Genomic DNA, 21,582 nt, shown 5'->3' on the forward strand with positions numbered 1-21,582 from the left:
CAGAGATTGGGTCGGTGGGCAACGAGCGGTGAAGATATGGCCATCGGAGTGACCGAAACGTAAGGACCGCCTGCATGGACTAGAGAGAAGTACTGACGGGGGTAAGCCGTCGCACTCCCAGAAGAGAGACCATGTCAGAAACTTGTAGTAATCGTGACGTTGAAGGGTACTCATATTACTTGAGCCGACGAGCCACAGGAAATGAATCCAGTCTTTATCTTCCTATCTTGTATCAGCCTCTTCAAGATCTGTCTCTCCATATCAAGGGAGACACTCCTGGGTAGAAACGACACCGTCATACGAGGCACAACCGACAAGCTTCGAGATAAGTAACTGTTGTATATAACGAGCGCCTATTGACGGCTGATCTTGTTGGACGAGGTACACGGGCGACTCTTGCTACAGGACTGGCCTGGACGTGACAATCGCGAAATGCAACATTTACAGCCTAAACGAGCATGGGTCGTTCTCGCCTTCCGCCCCTTCCCGGAATACGCCGATACATCGAGAGACGGGAAGCCGAAAGGACAAAGGTTTCCGCAACCGGACTTGGCTCGGCGGACTTTGAGACATCAGAGATACGGGATTAGTGATCGGGCATCCAACTCGAGTAGCTAAGGATTTGCTCGGCACAACACAAGTCCCCGTATACCGTCGCGCAAAGTCTGGGGTCTCGCTTGACCTACCGGTAGCAAAGCTTCTCTCGAGTCCGACTTCCAAGCAGTCCATGACCAAGACAGATGCTTCCTGTAAGCGTCTTCCCCACGGGTTCGTTGGATAGGCTCAGCTCCGCCTTGGTGAGTAGGATGCACACAGGGTGCGCAAGTCCCAGCCGCTTTCGACGCCGGGTCGCATCTCCCACGGCAGAAGGATATGGGCCCGGGGCTTGTTTCCTCGCGAAGATTGGACAAGAGTCCCGAAAGTCCGCGTGGCCTGCGGAAGCGCAAAGCTCCTTCCCATTCGAGCCCGACTCGAATGCCAGTCCTGAACATACAAGGCGGGGAAGTGGTGCGTAGCCGAGTCGACGGCCGGGTCGGATTGCAATAGACGGGCCTTTCAGCCTCGGCATCACATTTATACGCCAGACCCGATCAGTGGCGTTGCGGACAGGGAGAAGCCGAGAATAGCAAGCCCGACGAGATGCCCCGGTGTGCATCGTCGCAGTGCTCCCGCACATGCGGTTCCAGCAAGCAGAACAAGGCGTCCAAGTGGCGCGCCCTCAAAAACCGGTCCAGAGGAGTTCTCAACCACGTGGTCCTAACATGGCCGGAGGCGATGGGCTGGGAGGCCGTAGAAGTGAAGATTAATCAGCCGTATCATGGAGGCCGCGGGCTGGCGTGGACTAAATGGTCTTGGAAGATGCGTAAGCTTGTTCCAGCTCGAAGTGGAATGTGGTATGTAAGTTACGGCAGTCACATGCTTTGGCATGGCAGTTCGTCACGATCACATTCCTCTCTCACTTGTCAAAGAAGATGAACAGCAAAGCTTTCGGTATCGTAATGAGGCCAAGAATACCGTCAATTCTCGCCTCTTGGGGAGGAAACAAGACCTCCCCCCAGCCAAGGCCACGGCTGTTGCTAGTCTCGATCCCTTTGCAGGACTGCCACTGTTTTCCGAACGCCCATGAGCCGTGTTCAACCGAAATCTTGGTTTGAAACTTGAAACTCCAGTCCCCGTAGTGTTTTGTTTTGTCTCTGTCTCTGTCCCTATGATGGAAATGGTGAAGATAGAAAGGAAAAAGATATGTCGGTGGTGGGTCTTTGTCCAAAGTCATCCCTTCGTGATGAAGAAAAAAAAAAAAAGCATGAGAAGAAAGTGAGAGGAAAGAAATGAAAGTTATCAATATCACACATGCAGTTCTGTGTGCAGTGCCTAAAAATCCTGCTGCTGCAATGCTCGAGGTAGAAACGAAGCATGCTGTCGTGAATGGGAAATCGAAAGGTCATAAAGCGTACAAGAGGCCGTATCGACATCCGAAGTCGAAATGCTACAATGCCATGAGGCTGATATCGAAAATCGTGAGGGGATATGTTTTGCCGATGGAAACAATATCGTCTTTTGGAATAGGTTGTCATTCCAAATAAAAAAATGTTCGTCCCCTTGCCATGCCAACAAGGACGAGGCCGTGTCTGTTGATAGCATTGCTGCAAGGGCGCCGCCATGACATCAAACCAAAACTGAGCAATGTTCACGCAGCTGAGGATACGCTGCGCAATGCAGCCTGCTTGAGAACAGGGCGCGGCGGATTCGGTCCAAAGTATGACGTTGACTGGAAACAAGAGTGTAGCGCTCACAAAATCACGCATCGGTGGCCGTCGGGACGCCTCCTTCGCCGATGTTTCCGCTTGGCAAATCCCATAAGGCCGGGATTCTTCTCGTTGTCGTGCTCATCGTCTTCGTGGGCGGCCTGGCTTTGGAACTTCTCGTCCTTCATGAGAAGTTGGCGACAGATATCTATGAACACAGCATCGACGTTGGCTGAGAATCAAGTCAGCTAGATATCGGCAAGTCAACTCGTCATGGACTCACTTCGGGTCCTGGCGCTCGTCTCATAGTAGGGCGCATCCCACATTTGTGAGCATGCGAAAGCCCTTTGTCTTGGTACAGACCGCTGCTCTTCCAAGTCGGCCTTGTTGCCAACAATGACGATAGGGACGTTGTCATCATCCTTGATACGAGTGATTTCCTCGCGCAGCATCTCGATCTCGGTCATCGACGAGGACGAGGTGATACTGAAGACCAAAATGAATCCTTGGCCGGACTTCATGTAAAGATCACGCATGGCAACTATATCCAAGATTAGATGGATGCATCACAAAAGGTCCGTGGCTGCTTACCAAACTGCTCTGTGCCCGCAGTGTCAAGACTGTCTCCAGATATTAGATGCGTTGCCTCTCAAGTGGCGGAAAACATCTTGTCACTCACATTTCCAAGACGACTTGGCGTCCCTGCATTGAATGGAGTCAGTGATATGTCGCAACAGGCAGCACCCACATGAAATTAAACTCACGTCAACCTGCAACTGCGTCCGGTATGTGTCCTCAATAGTAGGATCGTAGCTCTCAATCCACTCATTGTGAACGAATTGGGCTATGATGGCGGTTAGTTCACCGACCAGTCGACGTGACTGCAGGCAGCATATCTGAGTGGTGCTCACCTGTTAAACAGCTCTTCCCAACACCTCCTGGAGGAAAGTCAGTTGGATGCACACATGACGACCTGGCTGCTTTGTCGAGGACTCACCAGCGCCCAGCACTACGACGTGGAGCTCGCGACTAGAATGGGGGTCAGCTCACAGTTCCTTGGATGCCAAACGGTAGAGAATCGAATGAGAGCGTACCATGACTGGTGATGCCTGTTCTGGCGTGACATGATGTCTTGAGGTAGTTGCCCTTTCACGGCAGGGCTGGCCTCTTTGCAAAAAGTGAGTGAGTGACTGGCCTTGCTTAAAACGAGAAGGGGTGCCGAGGCGAGTTGGTCGGTCGGTCAGAGGTGCTGCGCTTTAACAGCTGGTCGTCTTCCGCTGAGGAAGGGCCGCCGGGATGGTGGTGACTTCTCAATGGGCGCTTCATGCGGCAAGAGACCACAACAAGGTTAAATAGATTGTTGGCGAGGCGGAGGAATAGGGCGGAGTGGTGCTGAGGTCCGAAAGCCAGGTAGCGAACTCGAGGCTACGGGCTGCCGTGTAAATCTCTCTATATCGGGTGGTGGATGAGCGCGATTTCCAGAGACGCAGCAAGGTACCTGGCATGGACGAAGGAGAATGGCGGGGGGGTTCCGGATGCAATTGTAGTTGGAGCGCAGGAGAGTCGAAGTTTGAAAGTCGGGGGCTCTGGTCAGGGAGCTCTGGGTCTGGCCCGTCCGAATTGATTGGAAGAGTGGGGACCAAAGGAGACCAAGGAGGGAAGGGGGGGTGTAAAGGGGCGGGGAGGGGAAAGGGAGTTGACGGGGAACGGGGGGCGAGCAGAAAATGCAAATGCAGAAGCAGAGACACGGGGTTTTTTTTTTGGCGGAACAGGAAGAAGAGAAGGAGGAGAAAGAAAGGGAAGCAAAAGAAAAAGAAGGCAACATACATAGACCACCCGCCAGGGAAATAGTTAGAGTCCCAACCAGCTCTCTCTCTCTCTCTCTCTCTCTCTCTCTCTCTCTCTCTTTTCTTTTTTTTTCCCTTTTCCCTCTTCCTCTCTCTCTCTTTCTCTTTTTCCATCTCTCCGAGACTACCCAATTAAAGGTCGCTGGTGCAGCGGTTTGTTCGTCTTGTCTGCAAGGGCCTCTTGCGGCCAGGGTGCGCTAGGTTGAGGTACTTTGTACCCTGGACGCCTTCAGCAACTGGAGCCCCGTAGGCAACTCGGTAGCGGTAGCGGTAGCGGCAACCCGTTGTGGGCGTTATGAGGACAGGGACGACATGGTGAAAGGTCAGGCATGGTAGCCAACAGAGCTCCTTGACGGGTACGTACTGCCCCCCCGGAGCTTGGGACAGTTGGAGCTGAAGGAGCGTGAGGGAGGCGAACCACCACTGAAGACCAATCCCGAATGACAGTACGATTACTGCGAGAGATGGCCGACTGAACATGGTTGTATCCAGGCAAGGAGGGTGGGGGTATCAAGAGGTACACAAGAGGCAAGGAGGAGGTCAGTGGCCGTCTATGGTGGCCGATCCCTTCTTTTGTTTTTGTTTTTTTGCTTTGCTTTGCCTTGCCCATAATTGCACGTGTAAACAACTGACAATCTTTGGAAGCATCATCCATAGCGGAAGTCGGGCTTTGGCTGGTGGCTATCGAATGGTGTGCACCTGGAGCAAGGCAAACCAACTAGTCGTTGATCTAGTGCGTAAGGTTGGTTTCGCTTGCCGACTTCCGGGGGATATTTCTGTTCGAAATAGGCGCTTCGGGAAAAAGCAATCAAGAAGCAAAAGGCGAAGCAAGTGAGTAAAGCAAAGGAAGGTCATCACTGTGTGGGCAAAGGAACAAGACCGTTGAGGTTGTTTCTGTCCTGGGACGAAGGAAAAACGAGGCGGCAGCGGGATGGCCACGAGAGCGCTGAGATGTGGTGGTGACCAACGTTGCACACTGCAAGACACAGCCTCCAGGTTGCATGCCGCTCCTGACAAGGATGTCTGTTTGGCGGCAAAGGCAGAGAAAAAAACAAAAGACGAGTCGCAGCTGAGAGGCCAGCCGCAGCGGGTAGGCATACGAAAGGTGATGTAAGTGATGCGTGTGCGCAAGGTACGTGATGGGACGCGATGCGATGCGATGTAGGTGATGCGACTGGTGACTGGCAGGCGGATGGGCAAGTTAGCGGGAGAAGCTTGCAATGCTGACGACTTGGCGGAACGACGGAAAGGCATGTTGATAAATAAAAATAAAAGGCCAGGGGAAAGACGAGGACGAGGAGTCGCGGTATGGACGGGAATGATGTTAAGACCCGCTTTGGTAAGTTGTCACACGGGGAGGAGCCAGAGACCGAGAAGGAGGAAAAAGAGGAACAAGAGAAGGATCTGGGAATGTCTCGCAGCCTGGGTGCCGGATGTCTCGAAATAACAAGAGAGGCTGACGCTACTGTCGGACGCTTGCGTGGTAGCTTCAACGTCGTCGATGGTCCCAAACCCCTTGGGGCAGAGGGGAGGGCGATGTAGCTTTGGTCACTCTGCCGCAGGCCGTGAAGGAAGACCACTGAGCTGACGTTGATGTTGACGGAAGTCATTGGCGTTCGTGTGAAGTGAGCGGGGTTTCGGGGTTTGGTGCTTGAGCGTTGTGCTGATGCGAGTGCCATCGTCCAACGTTCGTCTAGTGTGATTCGATAAGGGATTGCGTCCAAAGGTTCCAGCTTGGCTTTTTTCGCTCCCTTATTCGTTTCTTCCTTGTTTCCTAAAATGGAAGCGTGCCGTTCAAAGTGAAGCCAGGCAGGTCCAACGGATGTTGATGTGGTCGAGGTAGGGATTCGATTTGGCAATCCTGGTAGGCGACATCTCGTTATCCCAACGATTGGCCAAGCGGGTACCCCATTCTGCCCAGATGGCGGCGGCGGCGGAGGATCATTGCGGAAGGTCCAGAGGAGTAAGCCATGGGGTGATTGCTGTTGCTCGCCCCGCGGACGGGGAATAGCAAAGATGGTGGCGTGCCGTCTCTTGGTTGCTTGAGTTGAGGTTGAAGCCGACTGGATAGGAGTAGTGTTGGACCCAAGAGAGGTGCTGTGTCTCACGCCCAGGCGCGCGCTATGGCCCAAGCAGACGAAGCCTTGCGTTTGCCTCGAGCATTAGTAGGTAGGGCAAGCAAGTGCACAGCTGTATCTGTACTTGACATGCGGCCCATCGCTTGGTGGCATGGAACGAATAGCGATCCGTACCTTGGACTTCCAGGGTCGGCCTGCTCAGAAGCCTGCAAGACTGGAAGACGGGGCTCGATCCGAATCTAGCGAGTCAGGGTCGGGCTGCCGGTTACCCAGAGTCGGACTCCAGTGCGATGCAGCGCGCACGTACGCAGCTCCTGCATGAGCGGTGGGACTCTTCCTCAACCGTCCCATGTGGTGAGATCCCTCTCCCAACTCCCATGTGTCTCTAGGAGCCCAGGACTAGGCGGAACCATGGGTTGGGGGGTTGCAGTCGACTAGCAGTGGACGGTTTGTGGGCTCTCGACTGCTGCTGGACCTCTCGGGTGGAAGACAGCGGGCGGTATTGGGGACCCTGGCCGCTCTCGAGCCCTTTTTCGACTGTTGACAGGACGTGTGGTGGATTTCAGGTCGTAGGTGGATTGCCGAGGAGTTGTGTTTTAGCGCACCCCGTGATGTTTCTGTTTCTGCTGCCCCTCCCTTGTAGCTCTGCGGGTGGACACTGGATGGGGTGGGCAGCTGCAGGTGCAAGAGTAAAAAATAAAACAAAGACAAAAATCAATCAACAGTGAAGAGAGGAGGCGGAAAATGATAGATAAAGAACCATCGCAGATGGGAATGGGAAATACTGTCCAAAACCGATGCTGCACAACAGTTGCCGCAGTCAAGTCAGTTGGGCTACAGACCCGCCCCCCAAACCGAAACCTTTAGGAAGGCGGCTGTTTCTGCTTCTGCTTCCATCCTTCTTTCCTTTCCCTCTCTGCCTTCATTCCTTCCATCTCATCCCAACTCAACTGAATGTCACTGTGTCCTTGACTAAACCAAATGTTTCTCTCCTTCCACTTACCTATTCAATCACCGCGTGCCACACGTCTCATCTCGCTCAACGCTCTTACCGATACTCTTAATAGCCTCAACCATAGTTTCTCTCCTCGCACAACGCCCCAGTTATCCCGAGCTGGGGATCCTCACTTAGAGCCTTCTCCTATCATCAGGACATGGATGATGAAGGTGCATTCATCCATTGCTAGGAACCACGTCCCCACAACAGGTTCCTCGTGTCCTCCACAACTCTCCAACACCAAACTTTCACCTCGCCGATATCACACAGCTTGAACCGCCTTAGCTCTCACCTTTTGCTCCTTCTGCCGTGTTGCCATCCTTGTCTCTCAGTGACACCAGGCCAAGGACAAGAAGCACAGCCGCACTCGAAGCAACGGAATGCATGCAGGTGCGATGCCATTGAGGAATCGGCCCTGCATGTATACGGGTACCTTACTTGGAGCTCTTTTTATCTCTCATTTTCGCGCTCTCTTTCTCTCTCCCTCGCCCCCTCCCTCTCTCTCGGGTACCCACACTGACCATCTTCTCTGGACTTCTCCTGCATTGCAGCCTGTCCATGTCAACCCAGGGGCAGGCCATCATGCACTCCATTGAGAAAGGCCGACGTTGGCGTCCAATGCTGCGTAGCCCATGATGGGGTTCTTCCGATCACCAGTCCTTCGGCAACCGCACTGAGAATTTTCCAGTCCACCACCAACCACACTGGGCAACGAGCATCGCTCGCTCGCTCAAGAACCATGTTCTTTCTTCCATCTACTCTACTTCTTCCGAGCTTCCCCCCTCGATACTCAAGAGTGTCGCTCAACCAACACAACCTGCCAAGCACACCCCTGGACCCATGATAGTCACTCACAGTGTCCTTAGGCGAGGATATGTTACGGGCATGTCTACACCCGATCCCCTCGGGAGGACGCCTCAGCAGACGTCCATCCGCTGACCCTGCTTCGGAGCCGAGGCAATGGCCGTGAACATATCCCCCATTGGATGAGCTCCAGTTCCCAACATCGCAACGTCGCGACATGTTCTAATTTCCGGTCCAATGAAACCAACCAGTCTGGCGCCTCATCCGGACACCCAAGGTAGACGTAAATCTACAATGCTGCGGGGGGGGGGGGGGGGGGGGGGGGGGGGGGGGGGAGTCAATTGATCGGTAATTCGCCAATCATGTCAACCAAAGGCTCTTTTCCGCCATCGTCTCGTTGTCCAAGGATACAGGAAAAGGATGCTCTCGCTGAAATAGCCTGATATCGACTCCTTAACGAAATTGAGCCCCTGCATCTGTACCTGCGAACCGACTGGTGGGATTCCGGGGTCCCCAGAATCCAAGCCGCAGATGCAAATGCAGACGGAGTTTCGTTGCTCGACGCGCCCCCCCTCCCGGCCACGCCATGGTCTTCGTCACAGCACCAATTCCGGCCCGGTAACGGCATCCAGTGACGACAGCAAGAGACTTCAACTATGGCTAATTCCTCATCGCTATGCCTTCCTGACTTGAGCTTATGGCCCGAACCCATCTTGTCCTGCAGCTAGTGCAAGAGCCGATTGTCTGCTATGGCTCAGGGCCTCTTCGTCATCGTCACCTTCTGTTGGTCCTCGAGAGCCCCAAGTCACGATCATCTGCAAGCCATGCAGGGTAATCTGACCCAGGAGCCAATCCCTACCCTCCTATCTCCGAGTCGCTTGACACTTTTCTCAAAGGAACAGGCTTTGCTCCAACCGGCGAACCGGTCTGCTGGGTTACGGACTTGGCAAAGGGCGTCTGGACCATGGCCTAATTCACATTTCCTATATGAGCTGTCAACCTCGCTTCTTGGGCTATACCCTGCTTGCCTCCTGGCCTCGGTCATTGCAATGTTGTCGATGGATACCTTCCAACAACTTTGGTACGATTACAGTCAGCATTGGCATTCCCAAGTGCTTCTATTCCAACAGCCAGAACGAAATGACTATCCATCCCCCTCAGTCGCTTCTGATCGATTCTGCCACTCAAGGGCTCAGACCATACCGCTATCTTTGCCATCTCACCTTTCCACGTGGCTGAGATGAGACGGACTGAACCATTACACTAGTACAGACCACCTTTAAAGTTTCAGGCAGGAAATCTAAATCCTCTGACCACCCCAACCAAGACAATGCGACCACAGACCGTCGATCGCCTGATGCTTGGCCCCCAATTCTTGGTCCTTTCGGCTTCATCTTGGAAGTGATGCTACATATTTGTTCTGGCAAATTGTCGCTGATGCTGAAGCCGTGGGAAGTGATGTTCCTCTTCTTGTCGTCCACTTGTCTCTATGGCAGAGCAGGACGGCCATGCGCCAAACACAGGGTTCAGTGGTTCGCCCCCATGTTGGACGCCGCACGCCCATCGGCAGCCTCTGAGAAATGCTAGGCCAGCCCAGACCAGCACTACCACGGGGTTCCCAGCGATGCAATGCGGAGGATCTGCAATCACACGAGCTAATCTTCTAGTTCAGCGTGAGGATCCCCGCCAAATATCTCACTTCCCACTAACTGTCGCAACGCTCAATCTTCCTGTCCGGCACACTCTATCAGATGTCTTTGTCGCAAATGGCTTACTGCCGTCCAAAAACCGGTTCTTTTCTGGGTACACCATGCTGATTAGCGCAACTATGTTGGGGGTTTCGGGGCCCGAGCAGTTAGAATCCTCGGCTCTACAGCTCGAGCCCTCATGAACACAAGTCGCGGGGTCGCCATCGAGGAAAGGGCGCCAAATAGGCGATCCAATCGAAGACACCCAACACGAGCTCGGGAAGCGCGGGTTCTCAGGCGAACGCCTCCGGCGTCCGTCACTGTACCACGGGTACCAAAGTGTCTTCGGCTCAGCTCTTGGAGAACCGGTCGCGGCCCGGCGATGGCATTTTGACGAACGACTGCCCCGACAGGCCTTGACGCTGTAAGTACTTACTGCTCGAGGACGAGGTCTTCGTCGCCATTCGTATCCGGGCCCGAGGCGCTGGCCTTTTTCTGCGTCACTATGCCGTCTCGGAGAAATCCTTGTCGCCTCGCATTCCTCACTCATTGGAGAATACTTCCGACGAAGCAGGTGGCCGGTTGTCTGTACGACCGGTAACGCACGCCACATGCTTCACCTTCACGCGCCGTCGTCTAGATGCTGCCGCAGCGGTCTGAAGGAAATTCGAATGGGACGGCATGTCCATCTCGTGGAATGAGGCTCACACGTCTTTCGGAATTGGCACGCCCACGTGCAGCGCCGATCTTGCACCTGAGATCCATGCACGTCGCGTGGCATGCCTTCGACTCCTCCAGGGCATGGCCAAGCCAAGCTCGTGTCCGGATTATGGGTCGCCATGGAACGTACAGTAACCAAAAATGCGACGATTGCCACGTGAGTCTGTTTCTATACCTAGATACGAGACGGTCGGATGCCAGGATTGGTTCAACGTGTCGTATCGTCTGTCTGCACATATGACAGGGGGAGTCCGGACGCCGTCCTACCTTCCTCGACCGGCCTGGTTAAGTTCTGACATCGTGATAAACGTCGCTGGGTGCCGCAGCCCCCACGCCATCTCTCCGTGAGATAAGGCCCACGACGAGCCTGGTATCAAGCCGCAGATACCCAAGCAAGGATGCCAAATTGGTTCCAGAGAAAAAGGACGGGTTTCTCTGACGAGACAATGGACTAGAACTGATTGGCCTTGGATTCGCCGGCCCACCGCATCCGGCTTGCAATGTGGCTACAGTTCTGGCTCCGCTCCGCAATCGACCCGCCCCGCTCCAATCCTCACTCCTGGACCATTGAGCCCCAGCCCTAATATACACACATCCATACTTGTTTTTCAACAAAACATGGTCTGGTGGTGTAGTTGGTTATCACGTCAGTCTAACAGCTCGAGTCAATTCGATCTGGGCACACTGAAGGTCTCCGGTTCAAGTCCGGGCTAGATCATACCATGGGCGATTGGTTTAGTGGTATAATGACCGCTTAGCATGCGGTAGGTCCAGGGTTCGATTCCCTGATCGTCCATCTTTTGCCAGTCGCATTAACAGCAATAATGGCTGTATTTTTTTGGGGTGATATATTGAAAGCTTCATGAGAAATTCGTAAGAGTTGTTGGTGAGAGGCGGAGGCGCGTAGGCCAGAGGGAAGCCGGGCCCTGACAGTGTGCTTTGAGAAGGAACACGTTGGAAAGGTCAAAAGCTTAAAAGCTGCCAGAGACAATTCATGTAAAATAAACCAAAAACAATTGCAGTCTCTTCATCTTGGCCGACGGTCAAATAGGCTTCGTTATGAAGCAGATGGATGATATTCAATCGTAAGAATACCCCTCTTGGGAAGTGATGTTACGGATTTTATGTGTATTGCTCAGTCTTGCAAACTCCTAAAATAGAATCCTCGTTCTTATGACTGTTCTAGAGAGCATTGGACGTAGATCTACTTCCCTCCTGCCCCTGCTTGGCTTGCTTCTCCTTGCGCAATGCCTCTCGCAGTCTTTTCATGGCGCAGACCGGCGCAGCTTGCCCTGGTGCGCTTTATTGCCTCTTATAGCGTTTGCTGACTTCATAACCCTCAACCGTTGCGTTTGCACCTGTGTCGTCGGACCGTCCCTCATCGGGTGCGACTCCAACTGTATCGACCCTGGTGTCGTTCTCAGTAGCTAGGTACTCCTCGTAGGTGCGGGCATTGCTCTTTTGGCCGGTGAGGACATCGGCGTAGTCATCGAGGATCTCAGCATCGTGCTCTTCTCCACCGGATTCGTGGCTTAATAGTAAGCTCTCGTCGTCGAGGGTGACGTCTTCTGAGTCCTGGTCCAAACCAGACAACTCTGCATTCGAGCAAGACCGGTCGCCGTCGTGAGTACTCGCCTCGGTGTCTTCTCCGTGGTCACTACCCGAATTCTCCTTGTACGCGGTCTCCGTCACCTTCTTCGCTATGGCTTGACGGCCCGCGGTGGCTACTTCGTTGTCCCGGCTGCTTGGGACTGCTTCTTCGGCCCAACTGACTTCCGTGTCGTTGAGGTGGTCGTAGATGCCCGGCATCGGCCCGAAAGTACTGTCCCAGTATTCCATTGCCAATTGTCGCTTATACTCCTTCCATGCTTTTCCGGACTAGATAGATGTCAGGGTGATCTCTTGATCTCGCTTGGTAGAGTCGGAAACTTACCTCTGTTTCCTTAACCCATTTACTGAGCTCGGCCTCCATGCGAAACACCGCGAGGCGAGCCTCTCTGCTGACACGAGTGGGTACATTTTGCAGTGTATCTCGTATAAATATGCCAATGAGCTGTTGCTGGTCCCTAAAACAATATTGACGCTACTATCTCTGGTCCTCTTCGAGGGGTTTCGATGTAGGTCTGCTCCCCCTCATATGCTTCCCTTGCTTTTGAGTTGTACTGGCTTGAAAGCTCCCCTTCGGTGCTTGACCGTCCGCTTTCATGCACGCCTGTGTCGATGTCATCAGGCCTCACTGACTGATGGAGGGGTTGGATACGTTCGAACAGTGTCTGCATATTTGCCAATGTATGAGTATTTGCAGCACTGCTCAACCTACTCTATCATCAGCCTGCGTATATACAGGCTAGGACCCTCTTGATATAAAAAAAGGCTAAAGCCGATTGATCGAGAAATCAGGCGGCCTCGGCATTCTGGAACCGGACTTCGAACCCGTGCCTGGTCCCTACGATCACCGAGTTCATGTCCATTAGCGTAGACCCAGGAGCGGACGCAGCCCTAAGCAGTTTATACAATGGTTTAGTCACCACAGCCCTCGATTCGACCTCCCAGCAAGAAATACGATACGGAAGAGGTCTATCTTGAAGGAAGATTTGGCAATTTGGGAAGGATGCTGTTTGGAATGACATGGTTCAATCAAGATACCAGTCACGGGATGGCGGCAGATTCTCGAACGGCCCAGCTCTATTTATAGAAAGTCATCTGGGCATTAATTTCAACCCAAAATAGGGAAACCTGGTGGTTATGCTGGATGCCTGCAGTTGTACCGCAGCTCTGTATGAACCGGTCAGTCCTCCCGTGGCTTCTGAGCCGAATATTATCAATATGTGAGTTTCTTGACGGGACTGTGCCCTATACTTGAGGCATTGAAACTTAGGGAATTAGTCCGCATGATTGGTTTAAGACTGTATTAACCTATTTTATTGAGCGTTATCTGTAATTCGGAAGGTATTCACATTTATGAATCAACCATATCACTCTCTTAGAACAGGGCTAGCTAGGTGGAAGTCGAGATCAAGCAACATCAATGTTACTTCGCGTCTTGGTATTCCCTTGAGTCAAGGCTAAAATTGTATCCTATTACTTGCAGAATATACATCAAACATCATGAATGTATTCATCACCAATGCTAACTGCCATGCCGCAGTTCGACCGCGTTTGAAGCCATTCAACATGAGGCTAAACGCAAAGACACCGCTTTCTTATTTCCCTCAAACGTAACACGTACAAAAGCCTCCCGCCAAGGTCTACTGCACTGTCATCCGCTCCTGACCTGATTAAGCCTAGCTATGTTCGGCTCCAACTCCAAGGCAACCCAACACGCCTAAGAATATCCCTCTAGTATTAATCATTTCCTCAAATATTTGAGTTATGATAGCCCATTCCACGCCGCAAACACGCCCGCAAGTTTCATTGCAGTGGAAACCGTGCCCTCTTACACTCTCGTGCTACAGGCAACCATAAAGTGGGCAAAAAGGAGAGAGGGTCGCACGACCGTAGTCGGGGCTGCACCGGTGGAGGTTACGCACACCCCGGCCCCACCCATCGGACCGGGGCCCGGATCGCCGACATGCGCGCCTTCCTCCTAACCATACGCAAGATAGGCAAGACGGGACAAGAGAGAAAAGAAGAGGAAGGGAGTCCAGACCGACGGCCGCTATCTCCACGCTCCTGCCCACCTCGACACCCTCCGGGCGATTAAGCGAACCAAATATTGGAACGCTGTGAGCTGTCACCGGCCACCACACATCATCTTCTCTTCTTCAACGGTCTTCAAAATGCTCATTTCAAGCTGGGTGCATAATGCATGCAGTACTCGCCCTTCAGAAATCGAACCGATCAACTGACAGAGTTTGGCCTACGGCACAATCAGAACGTGACAGTTTCCTCCCTCCATTCCGCCGTTCCTCCGTCTCTTCCCCTGCCACTCTAACCAGCTTTGGCGGGCTACCTCGGTTCCAACTCTCTCTACAGGTACTTACCATCCTCGACTTGTACACACCACTAGCAACCTGCGCTTCATTTTTTGAACAGCCCCCTTGTCTTCGAATCCTACTCACCTGCTCTCACCGGTCTCGTTCCGTCCCTAGATGCTGCCCCTCACCGGTGAGGCCAACCCTACTAGCTACGTCTACCACCACCCCTTTCACGAGCACTCGCCAGCGATCGACCAACCACACTCTGTCTGCACCCTCTTCCATCCAGCGTTTCGATCAAGTCAAGGCCCCGTCTCGGGAGACACATGGAACGAGAAGAGCCGTTCCATGCCGTCGCGCCGTCGCTGGCGCTGGTTCTCATCCCCCCATCCTCCAAAGTCCCCCTTCCCACGCGTTACCAACTCCAAGTGGCTGCTGCCGTCTGCCACACGACACAACTCGAAAATGTCGTTGGCACGCTTTCATTCGTCCACCGCCGCTCTCTGCCACACCGAGGACAAGTCGGCCTAGAACACGTCAGAAAGCGACACGGGCGGCCAGTCGCGCAACAGCTCGCCCATGCCCACGCACCCGGCGTCTGCGCCGCAGGGCAATAGGCCCTGCAGGATCTCTCCCGGTCAAGCCATCTGCAACCTGCTCTTTGCCTTTTCCATGTTTCTTTCATGGTGCAGTTTCTTATCAATCACGTCACTCCGAATGCTGGCCAAGCACCTCACTATAGTGGCTGTCTCGTTATCTGGGGCAAGGCTTCTATGACGACCTGGATTCATATGACCACTTGCGGGATGCACTTCTCGACATCGTCAACATCCTACCATAACCGATGTGCACATCGAGATCTTTCATCGTGCAAGTGCCGGCATCCCACATTCCCATTCCCCGAGGCCACCGAAGATTTCAGATGCGCGCGCGCCGAGGCATGCCAACGCAGAGAGTACGCCCCAGTGCGCGGCAGTGGCTTTCTTTGCAAGGCCGACCACCAGCACCACTACCATCTCACCCCGGCAGCTTCAACCTGCGACTCACATGCGTCAAGTCGGTGGGAGTCTTCACACCCCCAGCCAGCCCTATGGCGACCAATGGCAACGGCTCCAAATACGACTCCGGCCGAGGAATCAGCCCACCATTACTCCACACCCAACTAGCCATCACCCCTCTAGATACTACACAACCACCACCACCACCCCTGCTTAAGGTGGATGTCTTGAGTACATTACAACATCGTAGCAAGCCGCATGTATTCTATAATGAGTGCCCACACCGGTTAGCCAAGTTTTTAGACATGCTGCTTTTGCAACCTTCACAAAGTTGGTAGTTGGTCGCTTGCTTTCTCCAAGTATACGACAGACCATGTCGTCTCCGGTGACGACTTCTTTCTACCAGCATAGAGCTTCAGTGCAGTGTTGCAAGCGCACTGGTGATTGCTGTACAGTACTGAGACTTCATCTGGCGAAGGCAGCGCACCCATACGAAAATGCTTCTTCCATTTCATATCGGCGAGTGTTGCTTGTTGCGTAACTCGAAACCGACGTATCATCTCAGGTGCCGTCAACCAGACCCCTCTCGGGGTTGCGGCTTCGGAGGTAGCTCCGCGCCTAGTGTTGACGAAGCCGCCTCTTCCAAATTGCGCCTCAGTTTCTTACAACACCAGCATTCCTTCAATCTTTTTTTCTTCTTCTCCTTTTTCGTCAATGGACCTCGTTCACACCATTGAACTTCCCTTTCACTCTTCCGGCCGAGTTATCGCTCGATCGATCCCACTAGCCCACCAGCGCTAGGAGTATAGTTACCAAACCCTTCACCCATGCTCAACCCACGATCACTGGGTGTCAATATCCACACATCCCCGATAGTCTAGTGGTGTGGATATTTGTTTGTAATTGAATATGATTGGTTCCCCGTCGAGGAGGTTCTTTTACCGTCTCTGGGATTACTTCTGAACTAGTCAAGCATATTTGTGAGCAGAAATGGTGTTGGGGACGGTGGTGCTGATGAAGGAGTGTGTACGTCGAACATTGTTTCCGCATACTAGTCAGTCTGTGATGCATCAAGAGCCCCAGTCTCTGGCACAGTTCAACTTGGCCGTCATCGGTCTGCGGTTAAAGGATTTAAAAAAGAAACACAAAATTCTTGGAGAACTAGCGAGGGTGGAGCGGGATGATGGAGAGACCGGATGAGAGAAGGGAGGGCAACCAGATGAAGCATCCGTCTCTTATGTTAGATGGAGCATGGCAGACGGGACGGAATGGGACAGAGCACGATGTGACAGATGCCGGGCGTTTCTCGTCCGGTGCAGATAAGCAGCCCCTTCTAGACCTGTCGTGTCTGCCAACTTGCAACTTGCCCGGCTCCGACTCAGAAGTGCCGACTGCAAAAGCGCGCAAACCCTGCCAGGACGTCCAGCAACCAACACCCCGAATGTGGCCGCGATAAGCACACCCTGCAATCCGCATGCGAACACGCCAAGACCCAGAAGAAGAGGAGGAGGAGGTCAGAAACGCGAAAAGGGAGAAAAGAAAGGCGCGTTGGGCTGCAGTGGACCCCCGTCTCCCACTTTGTTCCAGCGCGTCCGTTTTTCTCCCTCGACTTTCTCATTCCCCCGTCCGACGGTCCTCGCGTTTTGCTCTTGGTCGGGCCCTTTTTATTGTATTTTGTATCCATGTGTGTGTAGTGTGAGGTACCTTTCCCGTTCTCTTCACGTGGATCGCCTGGGGTAAAACAAGGCGAGGCCCTCGGGCGGCGAGTGTCACAGTTACAGTGACGGTAGCCCTCTTGAGCCAGGATGGCCCCCCGAGGGGGTGCCGTCGAGGTGGCCAAGGCAGGGGCCATGAGGACTGGCCGACTTATGGGGCTCTTCCGGGGCCCTCACACACTGTCTGGACCGTCTGGTTCGTGCCTGGCTATCAGCGGGGCCCGGGTCGTCCACTCGCCCACCAACCTTTTACCCGCCCACCGGATCGTGGGTCCTGGATCGTCATTCAGCATCTCACAGAGACACGACACATGGACGCAAGCATGTCACCGAGCAGTGGCTACTGGTACGTAGCCGCCCAAACGTGTATCGGCAAATCATGAACTCCTTTCTTGGCCTATGAGAATCCCATAAGGGGGTATGTTCGCTCTCTCAATGTGAAATAAAAAAATCAAAGCAGAAACCGGCAGAGAGGGGGGAAAACGACAGGTGAGATGAAAGCCAATAGAAAAAAAAGAAAAAAAAAAGGAAACATAAGAACGCCAGGGAGGACGAGAAGGCTCGTCTCGTCTGGACGTCGTTTCCCCAATTCCAACCCTTTGTCCCGCAGCCAAACCCATGGATGTGATGATGAGGTCCTTTCCGTCTTTGATGCCAAACAGTAACCCCGATGAATGCGAATCCGTAAAGTTTGTGTGCGTGTGTGCCAGACAGTTCCCATGCAGCCTTGCCTCCCAAGCCATCCCATCCATCCAGTGACGGTCTTGGCCTGGCCTGGTCCAAGGACATGCCCTACCATCAGGACGTGTCGACGCCAGGCGGCTCGTCGTTGTTCCGTTTCGTCTCCCGTCTCATCCGCCTTCTTTTGACCCGTCCCTTTTTATGACCCATACGTGTGCTGTGCGCGCACGAAAACGACAATTCTTAGACTCCCATGCCTCTTTTTTTTTTTGTTTTTGTTTTTTTTTTGGTTTGGTTTTGGTTTGGTAAGGATGCTGTCGGACCAACTAATCCATTCGCTTTCTTCTGTGCTTTTGGGCAAAAGTGTTCTCTTTTGGGTGAATTCATGCCATGCTCCCAGGGCCAACACAACGCTTCCCCTCCACACCCCAGTCGCCAATCGCTTTGCTCGTAAATGTTTCAGTCTCATGAGAATCTTGACCCCGTTACACCAGATCCTCAAAATGCCTTGCAAAGGCATCGACGAACACGTTGAACCCAGAAACTCCATCCTCGAGTCGTTGGCGCGGGGTATTTGTAGTTCAAGCAGATTCCCCAAGTTCGTCTACCGTAGTAAATATCCGATCCACGCGCCATGCTGAATGAAAGTAAGGAAACCCCAGACCGGCGCCTAATGTAGAGAGAGAGTAAAAGAGAGGGGGGAAACTGCTGCTGCTAAAAGAGAACCTCCACCTGCCGCATCTTTGAACCGAAGTGATCATAGGTTGAACGCCCACTGATGATGTTCTTCCAAGCTCATCCGAGAGCGTGGATGAAGTAAACAGCATGACTCCGGTGCAAAGTGCCGCAATAGACGAGTGAAACAGGGGGCCTGTCGCTCAGGGCCGAAAGGGAATCGTATTTAAATCGAGATAGGTGGTAATCAAAGAAAAAATGACAGGTGCCGGAAGGGGGAAAAAATCAGATGCCGATGTAAATGCTTATGCGCCGAGCATGTCGAAAAGCACCGCCCTTGGGGCCGTTCAACTGTCGTCCGACTTGCCTTGTTGCCGTGTATCCATGCTTGAAACACCGTAACGCCAGAAAGTCTCGCCATGTTGCGTTTGAGCACCGTAGAAGCAGGCAGTCCTGGCCCGTTCATGGTACGTCTACCTACCCAACATGTGGGGCGGCAGGTAATTCGAGTTGTTGCCGTTCATCAGGGAGCCAGGCCCACCAGCCGTCATGGCACTGTTGTATCCGTTCCAGACATTGTTGTTACCGCTTGCCGGGAAGCCGGCAACGGTATAAGACTGGGTGCCAGAGTTGCCGTTGTAGCGTCCCGCGCCGAGACCGGGGGGGGCGGCGAGACCCGGAGGAGGGCCGTTGGTAGTCTTGAACCCGTTCGTGGACCCTGCCATCATGCCGCTCATTGGAGAGGTTGCCGGACCCGGGGTTTGACCGGACCTGACGCCCAGCGGGTTCTTTGAAAAGCTCAAACGGATGCCGCCTTTGACGCTGTTGTGCAGAGGGTGCCCGTAGAGTTCGTGGAGAGCCTTCGTGGCGAAAGATACATCCTCAAACTCCACAAAGCACATCGGTCCGTTCTGCTTAGTCCGGAAGCAAAGTCGCTTGTACCCTCGTTGCTTGGAGAACATGGCTTTCAACTCCTCCTCGGACGTGTCGATGGGCAGGTTGCCCACGTATAGCGTGTTGCAAGGCGGGTTCTGATCCGCAGGGTTCACTGGCGGGAAGTTATGGCGGCCGTACGGGTGGTTACCTCCCATGGGGAATGGCACGCTGTGCGGACCTCCGCCCATGACCGTGGGCGACATAACCGGATGGGCCGACATCGCGCTCATCCCTTGCTGGCCATACTGCGGAAGTGACGACGGGCTTGGTGTCGCGCTGGTGTTGAGGGATAGGCTGGCCAGACGCGAGATGGGTAGCTGTGGGGCGGTGGCCCTTCTCTGGGCGGTGGCACCGTTTTCCGCGTAGGCGACTGGGTCCTTCAGCAACTCGCCCGTCTCGTCGTCGTCAGCGGCATCGTCGTTGATCAGAGACTTCCCGGAGATGCGCGTTCGCTCTGTGAGATGGTTTCCGATAGGAGACTGGGGCGAGAACAGGTTCTGGTAGTGCGCGCTCGACTCCGGGTTCGGCAGCTCGCTGGAGCCATAGATGCCATTCATGGGCGGCGAGATCTTCTCGAGGGACTGGAATGCGCCGTTGAATCGGGACGGTTGTCGTGAGGAAGGAGCAGAAGAAGCAGCGGAGGAGGCGGTACTCGACGACCCGGTCCCTGCGGGCTCGGCGTATCGCCTCGGTGCGGTCGGGCTACCTCCCAAAACCTCAACAATCATGTTGGCATCGTTGGAAATGTTGGATTTCCCGTCCAACATGTTTTTTGCCTCGATCGCACCGTTCGCAGTTCTGAACTTCAAAATGGCCGACCGGAATCCCTTGTCCTCTGACTGATCCACGGGTAGCACTTCGACGTCGACCAGTTCCTTGGACCAAACCACCATCAGGCGAAGCGATTCCTCCGAGGTATTCAGCGGAAGACGACGGATCAGGACCGAGGAGGCGACGGGGCCAGAGTTTGCGAAAGGGGTACCGACAGGCTTCGTCGCATCGCGCTCAAAGGGATTGGCGGACGAAAGGAATGGGCCTTGTGTATTGGACGACCTAAAAGGTTGCGATTGTTGTAGAAAAGCAGGCGCAGCCATGGCGTTCTTCGTTGCGGTTGTTGTCGGTGGGAAAGGGCTGGCGCGACTCGATGTCATGTCAGGAAGTCGGGTTCGATCGATGAGACTGTAAATGCGCCTCGATCACCTTTACTCGCCGGTCATCCGCCGGTGGTGCGGTGCATGCGCTGGCGCGTGGTGCCTCGGGGATTGCGTTGGAATTGTTATGAGAAAGGGAGAGATACAACAATCGCGCAGATCGTAGACGAAAGGCTCAGGTAAGCGGGGACAAGAGTGCGGATTGATGGGCTAAGACGCGATAAAAAAATTATCGAGTGTTGATGTCGGTTCTTGATGCGCGACGAGACACAGGGTGAGGAGAAATGCAGCCTGCTACGAAGGGCGATGTAGAAAAGTTGGGGGGGGTGAGCCGGGTTTTGGGGAGGGGGAAGGAGATGGAGCGTGCGAGGGAAGTGCGAGATGAGCTGTCGCAAGGTTATGTATCGTGCCTTAAAGTTCGGAGAGGAGGGGGAGGAAAGAGCAGAGTGCCAAGGTACCGCGCAAGGTGGTGGTTGTATCGATGGCAGAGGGATGGATGTAAAGGCAAGGTGTGTTGGTGGAAAGTGTGTGAAGTGAGGGAAGACCAGGAGGAATGGTGTGCGCGCCTTGATGGGTTGAGTTGGGTTGGGGTGCGGTGCGGTGCGTCAAGACAAGACAGGACGGACGGCTGGCTTGCTTCACTCCAGGAGCATGGGGGAGCAGCGCATGTGGTGGTGGGTGCTGGGCCGGTTGCTGGTTGCGTTCGAGAGTCGGGTCGGTTCTGGGACTGAGACGGGCACTTGGGTACCGGCGCGCGGTAGGCCTGCAGCATATGACAGGGTAGAGCAAGTCGACCTGCCGGGGCCTCTCGAAGCTTGATGGTGACAGGTACCCAATAGGACTACATCCGCGGGTGGGTTGACTCAAGGACTAGAGCCGAAAGACGACTAAGGTAAGGTCGACAGCACGACTACCGTGATGGGGGGGACTCTGCTCTGGGCTGCTTTGGGTCCAGGTCGGGAAAAGCAGAGGAAGCAGGGGCATAATCTGATTGTGAGCTTGGGCGAACTTGTCTGGTCGAAGGGGGGTTTAAAGCGGGCGGAAGTGCGGAAGGATGTTGCAGGACAGCGTTGTCGTTGTCGACTTATCGTGTCGGAAGTTTCTGGGCAGCGTGAAGCATCAAGGAAGG

General features: G+C 53.9%; 3 protein-coding genes and 2 non-coding genes across 5 annotated transcripts; 2 read left to right on the forward strand and 3 right to left on the reverse strand.

Annotated features, from left to right (window-relative positions):
* Positions 1–2,290: 2,290 nt before the first annotated feature.
* ColSpa_02574 (RCC1 repeat-containing protein C10F6.04) lies at positions 2,291–3,372 on the reverse strand (the record flags this gene model as incomplete). Its single annotated transcript, XM_049268786.1, has 7 exons — positions 2,291–2,478; positions 2,530–2,787; positions 2,838–2,866; positions 2,926–2,948; positions 3,011–3,090; positions 3,244–3,275; positions 3,341–3,372. 7 exons carry the CDS (start codon positions 3,370–3,372, stop codon positions 2,291–2,293), a joined length of 642 nt encoding a protein of 213 aa, XP_049124743.1.
* A 7,628-nt stretch (positions 3,373–11,000) lies between these two features.
* Positions 11,001–11,098, forward strand: ColSpa_tRNA_069. The gene is made up of 2 exons: positions 11,001–11,038; positions 11,063–11,098. It is a non-coding gene; the product is annotated as a tRNA-Val (tRNA).
* A 6-nt stretch (positions 11,099–11,104) lies between these two features.
* ColSpa_tRNA_070 lies at positions 11,105–11,176 on the forward strand. Its single transcript has one exon. It is a non-coding gene; the product is annotated as a tRNA-Ala (tRNA).
* A 506-nt stretch (positions 11,177–11,682) lies between these two features.
* Positions 11,683–12,352, reverse strand: ColSpa_02575 (uncharacterized protein; the record flags this gene model as incomplete). Its single annotated transcript, XM_049268787.1, has 2 exons — positions 11,683–12,258; positions 12,314–12,352. 2 exons carry the CDS (start codon positions 12,350–12,352, stop codon positions 11,683–11,685), a joined length of 615 nt encoding a protein of 204 aa, XP_049124744.1.
* A 6,487-nt stretch (positions 12,353–18,839) lies between these two features.
* Positions 18,840–20,396, reverse strand: ColSpa_02576 (cell wall integrity protein scw1; the record flags this gene model as incomplete). The annotated part of the gene is made up of 1 exon (XM_049268788.1): positions 18,840–20,396. One exon carries the CDS (start codon positions 20,394–20,396, stop codon positions 18,840–18,842), a length of 1,557 nt encoding a protein of 518 aa, XP_049124745.1.
* Positions 20,397–21,582: the final 1,186 nt, after the last annotated feature.

The sequence above is a fragment of the Colletotrichum spaethianum genome, assembly GCF_022836535.1.
Source record: "Colletotrichum spaethianum MAFF 239500 DNA, contig05, whole genome shotgun sequence".
NCBI lineage: Eukaryota > Fungi > Ascomycota > Sordariomycetes > Glomerellales > Glomerellaceae > Colletotrichum > Colletotrichum spaethianum.